At 45.3% G+C, this 7,736-nt stretch overlaps 1 protein-coding gene across 1 annotated transcript in view; it reads right to left on the reverse strand.

Moving 5' to 3' along the window:
• Positions 1–6,452, reverse strand: part of nr3c2 (nuclear receptor subfamily 3, group C, member 2) — a 316,747-nt gene extending 310,295 nt beyond the window's left edge. Inside the window, exons 1-3 of the mRNA XM_060926549.1 lie at positions 6,253–6,452; positions 5,796–5,908; positions 324–2,127 (exon numbers count right to left, since the gene is read on the reverse strand). Coding sequence (XP_060782532.1) covers positions 324–2,107 — 1,784 coding nt within the window. The 5' untranslated portion in view covers positions 2,108–2,127; positions 5,796–5,908; positions 6,253–6,452. The remainder of the gene's footprint in view (positions 1–323; positions 2,128–5,795; positions 5,909–6,252) is intronic.
• Between the last annotated feature and the right edge of the window lie 1,284 nt (positions 6,453–7,736).

Raw genomic sequence — 7,736 nt, forward strand, 5'->3', positions numbered from 1 at the left:
GCATAAACAACATAATCCTTGCTATCTCCAGTTATTTCAGCAAAACTCTTTCCATTCATAAGGTTAAAATCTATGACATAATCCCGAAACTACTTCAGTACTGTCATGCCGCAATAAATTAGACGTACCCGTTTTGAACAGTTTCATTAATTAGTCTTCAGAAAATAGTGAACCGGTAAAAAGGGTGTCAGAAAAGTGAACCATTTTGCAATCAGGAAACTTACCGTAAAAACTAATAATTGAAATTTCACCTAGCTTGTTTGCCAGCAAGAAATTATAAAAAAAAAATTAAAAAAAAAAGCCACACATTGTGTTTGTCCTACCTTGCCATGTTGTCAGAGACACAGCCTGGGGCTGGGTAGCCCTCCCCGCAGGCGGACAGTGGAGCCTGAGACAGGCCTGGGCGTGTTTTCCATGTCTCCATTAGCGCTGTAACTGGAGAAATTAGATTCAACAAGGAGTTCGACTGGTCCCGCATGTCATGCCGTGAAAACGACATTGTTCCTTGAGCTCCGATCTGGTAATGAAATGAATGTCCACCTGAATTAACACCGACAATAGCTGATGTGGGCACGTTATTATTCTCTTGGTAATAGCTGCCATCATTGGTCTCCTGTTTAATCCCCTTGGGCATGTCATTGTTTGGAAATACACCAAACTCATAGTTGCCATTAAGAGAAGAAATGGGAGGTCCCAGGATCCCGGAGAGACTGTATTCATCAATATTATCCCTCAAGGACAAGTACGTAGTCTCGGTAGCTGGGAAGAGTCCCATGGGCTGCTGCAGTTCCCCATAGTGTGCATTTGTGCAAGGCGCTTCCCTGTTGGGCTCAGTCTTAATATGAGTTAGAAATGGGGAAGGCAGCACACTGCCATTGCTGTTACCCAGACACATACTCCTGTATTCAGTGTCTGGCTCATTTTTGATGTACTTGACCATCCCCATGTTGTCCAGTCCAACGTTAAATATTTCCCCATCCAAGCTCTCCACTTTAGGGAACTTGAAGCCTTTAAAGTCATTCTCTTGGCCATCGGGGCTGTGGATGTCATTCTGAACCAAGCCGAGACTACTGGGAGGGCTTGACACAGAAAAGGTCCTGGACGGGTTCCTGGGACTGGACATGGCCATGGAACCAACTGTGGGTGGACTAGACCCAGAAGGTCTCAAATTGCCACTACTTCCTGTGGGGCTGGACACAGATGACCTCATGTTGGTGCTGCAGGACGGTGGTGTCCTAACGCTTCCCATGCTCTGGGGGCTTGAGATGGGTGACTTCATCACGTTAAAGGGGCTTGCTAGTGGTGGAGTACCCATAGTGCTGGACTCTGCTGGGCTGCAGGTGGTTGAGTTGACACGGTGAGTCGGTGCCAGGCCTGAACCAACAGGACCCAGGCTGGCTGGACTGCCTAGGGAAGGGTGGCTAGTGCCAAAGTAGGTGGGACTGGTGGTGGAAGTCACAATGTTGTTTCCATTTGGGCTGGAAATGCTGCTGGAGTCTTCAGCAGGGCTGGACAGAACTGTAGCCAAGTTGGAAGGTGTTAGTGCCGTGCCTACGCCACACTCACCAAGACTACCATTTGGTAACTGGGACATGGCTGGGAATGATGTTGGAGGAGCTTTCATGTTAGGGCTCCTAGTAATCCCTGACTGATTGTCCTCAATCCCTCTGCCACACAGAGGGTACAGTCTCCCAGGGCTGCCCTTGCATCTGGCAGGTGGTCCCTGCTGGCCAAAGGCAAATTCAGCATCCCTGGCAGCATTCATGTACAAGCCCATTGACTCAGCAACAGTTTTGGAGAGCTCTTTCGAGTCTTCTGGCTTGCGACCATGGATGGAGTTATTATACGCAGGGAAGCTGAGCTTCCGGTCAGGATTGAGCTGGGGCATTGGCATCTCAGCCTTCTTTCCTCCACTTTCCTTGCACTTTGGAGCTGGGACACTGGATGCATTACTCGCATTTACAATGTCCATCAAAACATCACTGTTCATCAGCGCTCCCTCCTCCTCCTTTGTGGTGCAGCACCGCTCCATAGATCCTGGCATCTGGGCCCATTTGTTTTCTCTGTCTTTACCTTCGTAAATACTTTGGTATCTTTTGGACTCCATGCCTGGATCATTTGATAAACCTGGTGGGTTTTAGAAAGGTGAAGAAGAGATCATCACTTTTGGTGGAAGTGACACATATATATACATATTTTTTTAAATAATCAGTGATATTATACAATAACATGTTTGTAAGATCATTACAAATAAAATGCATTGACTTTAATACAGAGCATATGCAAAAAACATATTTTTTGGGGAGGGGGAAGTAGCTGACACTCAGTGTAATCTTGTACTTTTTGCTTATTTAACATTTTTATATATTATAAATAATAAAATATCCAGTTTAAGGCCTAGTAAGGTTTCCTTTCAAGAAACGTCAGTTTTCACATGGTTACTGTATCCAGCTGAAGGGGGGAAATTAATTTTAAGGCATACTGGGTTCTGCCTCTTGCATCACCTTGTCTGTGACCAACGCAGTCTACACAGGCCTATCATAATCTACTGCATGAACTATTTCCGAACTATAATCTCCAGCAAAACAATATTATTATATCCAGTTAGGAATGTACAGCTCAGATCCTGAGCATAAATATCAGGGCATAATATAATAATATAAAGATCTGAAATGCTGGACCTGTGTCATATTGGGTTGTAGATATTTTATGCCCTGAATGCACGTTACTGTGACAGATATGGAACAGATAATCCATGTGAACATATGACAAATTGTTTTTTAACTGCGCTGTTGTCACACCTGTGCTGTGTCACAAAACTTGGCAGTCAAAGATTAAAGAGAATCACTCAGTTAATCGGATCAGTGTTGTTGGTCCAAAGGTGCTCCGAGTTATAACAGGCTACCACATGATGTCATACTAAAAATGGAAAATATTATGCATGTCTTTGCAAAATAATATGTGCCTTTGAGCATTCTCAAGCAGGGGGTTCTCAGACTTTTCGCAACCCTTTTAACTGTAAAATATGTACCATGGGCGCTATCTAAATACAATCTAACCTCAAATTTTACACTACAATAACATTTTGTCTGTTTATTGCAGGCATTTATTTGGGGCGGCATGGTGGTGTCGCCTCACAGCAAGAAGGTGCCGGGTTTGAACCTCACAGCCTTTCTGTGTGGAGTCTGCATGTTCTCCACGTGTCTGTGTGGGTTTCCTCCAGGTGCTCCAATTTCCTCCACAGTCCAAAAACTTGCAAATTAGGTAAAATACCCAGTCACTGGAGTTGGACAAGCCAGTGCATACTTAGCGCCAGTCCCGAGCCCGGATAGACTGGGGAGGGTTGTGTCAGGAAGGGCATCCGGTGTAAGACCTATGCCAAATCAAATGTGTGGAACAGATCCACTGTAGTGACCCCTAACAGGAGCTGCTGAAAGAAGACTGCAGGCATAGGTTGTTGTTTTTTTTCTCTCCCCCCTGTACTTTCCATCAACAGAATGCACTAGGTCCAAATCTGACATTAATTGCAGATTTATTCGTTTTTCAGTTTGTGAGGTTCGGATTAAATTCCCAATTAAGTACCCAGGAGTGGCTTGGTGGTTAATGATGCGGGCTACTGATGGGAAGGTTGTGATTCAAACTGCAGTTCTGCTAAACTGTTGGGTCTTTGAACAAGGCCCTGTGTCTTGTCTTAGAGTATGTCAAATGAATAGTTTGATATAATTTAGTGACAAGCTCAAACCAGCTAATAACTATATGAAATCAATCAGAAATATCATACAGGCGGTACGGTGGTGTAGCGGTTCGCGCTGTCGCCTCACAGCAAGAAGGTTCAAGAAGGTTCGAGCCCTTTCTGTGTGGACTTTGCATGTTCTCCCCGTGTCTGCGTGGGTTTCTTCCGGGTGCTCCGGTTTCCCCCACAGTCCAAAGACGTGTAGGTTGGTGGCTCTAAATCGACCGTGAGTGTGAATGGTTGTATGTCTCTATCTCTATGTGTCAGCCCTGTGATGACCTGGCGACTTGTCCAGGGTGTACCCCATGTCTCGCCCATAGTCAGCTGGGATAGGCTCCAGCTTGCCTAAGACCCTGTACAGGATAAGCTGTTACGGATAATGGATGGATGGATATCATACATTTCATAATGGTAGGTTGTAAGGAGGGTGGGTCGATAAACAAACAAATAAACAAACAAGTAAATAATCAATCCCTGGTCTGTGCTCTTCAGATCCCACTTTGAGATGCAATCCTGTCTTCGGGAATATCTAAGCAGGTAGGAACCTTTGCAAGTTCTATGCAAAGGTTTTTGTTTTTGAGGTCAGTGCAAACTTCTTCTTTCTTTCTTTCTTTCTTTCTTTCTTTCTTTCTTTCTTTCTTTCTTTCTATGTCTTCTTGACTCCTCCACTGCTCCAACTGAAGGCAGGGTGGAAGACTTTGAAGGCTTCATGCTTCTTCTGGACACAAATGAGCTTTTATTTGAAAGCGCGATCAGACTTGTGTCCGAGAGAGAGAGAGAGAGAGAGAGCATTCATCAATGTGCGCAACAAAACGCGCAAGCCATTTTTTTTCTTTTTTTCTTTTCTTTTTTTTTGCGCAACAGTGGCGGGCACGAGCTCAATCTGTCCACATGGGTTTAACACAGCTGCTGCATTCAAAAGAGAGAGAGAGAGAGAGAAGAAGGGAAAAAGTGCAATCCAAACACTCCCTAACAAACAAACAAACAAACAAACAAATGCATGCATGCACACCAGCACATCGCTTTGAAAACTCTTCACGGCTCAGTGATTGATGGATACGAAACTTTTTAAATGGCATTCCTCTTTTTTTTTTTTTTTTGCATGCATGCATGCATGCGATCACCGGACTGAAGAACAACGCACGCACGCACGCACCGCACAGTGACAGCATGTCATTCCGTTATTTATTAAATTACCTGCAGATTTCTGGAAAGTTAAAACTAAAACGCGCCACACATCAAACTTTTCTTTTTTTCCCCCTCAAACGCTGAATCACGCGCTTTTGGTCCAAGCCCAGCGCTCAGCTGTCCCTCCATCCAGCACCATCAAGGCAGTGACGCAGTTCTTATAGTCCACTATGAACACGTTTAAAGCAGACAGACCCGGTACCGACACGGTGAGGGGACACCGCGCGCGCTTTATTGTGACTCATCATATCTATAGGAGTCGCAGGATCCTGCGCACGCGACTTTACGCACAACAAAGAGTCGAGGAGACATCAAAGAGTGGACCGGCCGGCCATCCGGTCACTTTATTCCAGGGCTGAAGTCTATTCCGTATAGGTCTGAATAAATAAATAAATAAACAAACAAACAAATAAATCATGCAAGCGAGCAGTTTGGAAGTCTCGAGATAGAATTTTTCGAGTTGCGCAAAAGAAAAAAAAACAATAATAATACTAATAACCGATCCGTTAATATTTCCACTTTCAGTTCAGTGTTGTGTCATTATTCATGCTCATAACAGACATGGCAATGATGTTGGTTTTGTTGTTATATCACTTTAAAGTGACGTAAAACTATTTGCTGGGCAAGTTGCAAACTTCAGACCAGACAAAATGTTTATTTGTTTAGTGTTTTTTCCCTTACTGAATTACAGGCTATAAACTATTCATTAGAGGCTACTGCATTGTTTTACTGACAGCCTTATATGAATATTATATATGCAATAGAGAGAAGATGCATGCACGCACACACACACACTTATCTATTCTGGTAACTGATGCTGATCTCGTCTTGTCTAGATCTGTTTTTATTTATAGGAGATGGATGTTGACCTTACCTTAACTACGACATCCAGATTTATCACGGGTCTCCGTTGCTGTGCAACCGGTAATCCAAAAAAAAAAAAAAAAAAGAAGAAGAAGAAGGGGAAGAAGAAGGGGAAGCAGACAGCTAGAGAGAGAGAGAGAGAGAGAGAGAGAGAGAGATAAGAAAAACAACACTGCAAAAAGAAACAGTTCTGTCTTGTTATGCTTTTATGCTTGAAGTCTGTGTGTGTGTGTGTGTGTGTGTGTGTCTGGTGTTTTGCGGTCGCCGCGCGCTCTCTACTTCCAGTTCTGACAGCTCTCTCTCTCTCTCTCTCTCTCTCTCTCTCTCTCGCGCGCGCGCACGCGTGCGTTAAATCCCCAAACGACAAGCGCGCGCCGGTCCTAATCCTAATAATAATAATAATAATAATAATAACAACAACAATAATAAATAATTTTTAAACGCAAGAGTGAAATGAAAATGTTTACTTTTTTTCTCTTTCTTTTTTCTTTTCTTTCCTTTCCTTTTTTTTTTAAAACAAGGTCAACACTTTTTTCGCCCTCTGTGCGCATGAGCCGAAGAAGAAGAAGGAGGAGAAGAAGAGGGGAAGAGAACGACTGACAGGCTGGGGAAAGAAAAACCGAGCGCACAACTGCACAGGACTCGCGCGGACTTGCTGAGCGCCGACGTCATAGCCGTGCGCGCGCGCGTCCACACGACGGGCCCGCCTACCTGCCGCGCGCGCCTGAGGAACGGAGGAACACGGAGAGAGAGAGAGAGGGAGGGAGGGAGGGAGGGAGGGAAAGACGAAGTGCGCACGCGCGCCCGAGAGAAGTAGGGCATGCTGGTTTTTCTGTATCCATCCATACAGTATACAGTACCGAGAGGGGAAGAGAAAAAAAAGTCATGAATAAGCACGTACAGAGAAATAAAGGAATGCTGTAGAGCAAAGATCTCATCTCATCTCATCTCATCATCTCTAGCCGCTTTATCCTGTTCTACAGGGTCGCAGGCAAGCTGGAGCCTATCCCGGCTGACTACGGGCGAAAGGCGGGGTACACCCTGGACAAGTCGCCAGGTCATCACAGGGCTGACACATAGACACAGACAACCATTCACACTCACATTCACACCTACGGTCAATTTAGAGCCACCAGTTAACCTAACCTGCATGTCTTTGGACTGTGGGGGAAACCGGAGCACCCGGAGGAAACCCATGCGGACACGGGGAGAACATGCAAACTCCGCACAGAAAGGCCCTCGCCGGCCCCGGGGCTCGAACCCAGGACCTTCTTGCTGTGAGGCGACAGCGCTAACCACTACACCACCATGCCACCTTCTTCTTCTTCTTCTCCTAGGTGAGAAGAGAGAGAAGTCCAGCCAAGAAGCCTTTCTTTGTCAAGTCAAGTTTATTTGTATAGCACTTTTAATAATAAACATTGTCGCAAAGCAGCTTTAGAGAATTTGAACGACTTAAAATATGAGCTAATTTTATCCCTAATCTATCCCCAATGAGCAAGCCTGTGGTGACGGTGGCAAGGAAAAACTCCCTCAGACAACATTGGGAAGAAACCTCGAGAGAAACCAGACTCAAAAGGGAACCCATCCCCATCTGGGCAACAACAGACAACGTGACTATAACATTAACAGTCCTAACATAAAGTCAGCTTCATTGATGCTATAAACCCCCCACCGACGGAAACCCGAGCGCAAAACCATTCACAACAATCGCAGTTCCAAAGTCAGCAAGTCAACTGCAGTCCCCAGCCACAACAGCACCACTGCAAGAGTGGTGCATCCTCCAGGCACGACCCCCAACTGTCCACATGGGGCCGCCCTCCACAGGAGCGATGCAATGAGACTCGAACCAGACACAGGGCGCCAGGATGGATCAGGCAGGTCCGAGGAGCAGAAGAGGTCAGCATCTTGATCCCAAGATGAACATGTAACTCAAAGGGACAGATTTGGGAGG

Source organism: Neoarius graeffei, chromosome 7 (genome assembly GCF_027579695.1).
Source record: "Neoarius graeffei isolate fNeoGra1 chromosome 7, fNeoGra1.pri, whole genome shotgun sequence".
Taxonomy (NCBI): Eukaryota; Metazoa; Chordata; class Actinopteri; order Siluriformes; family Ariidae; genus Neoarius; species Neoarius graeffei.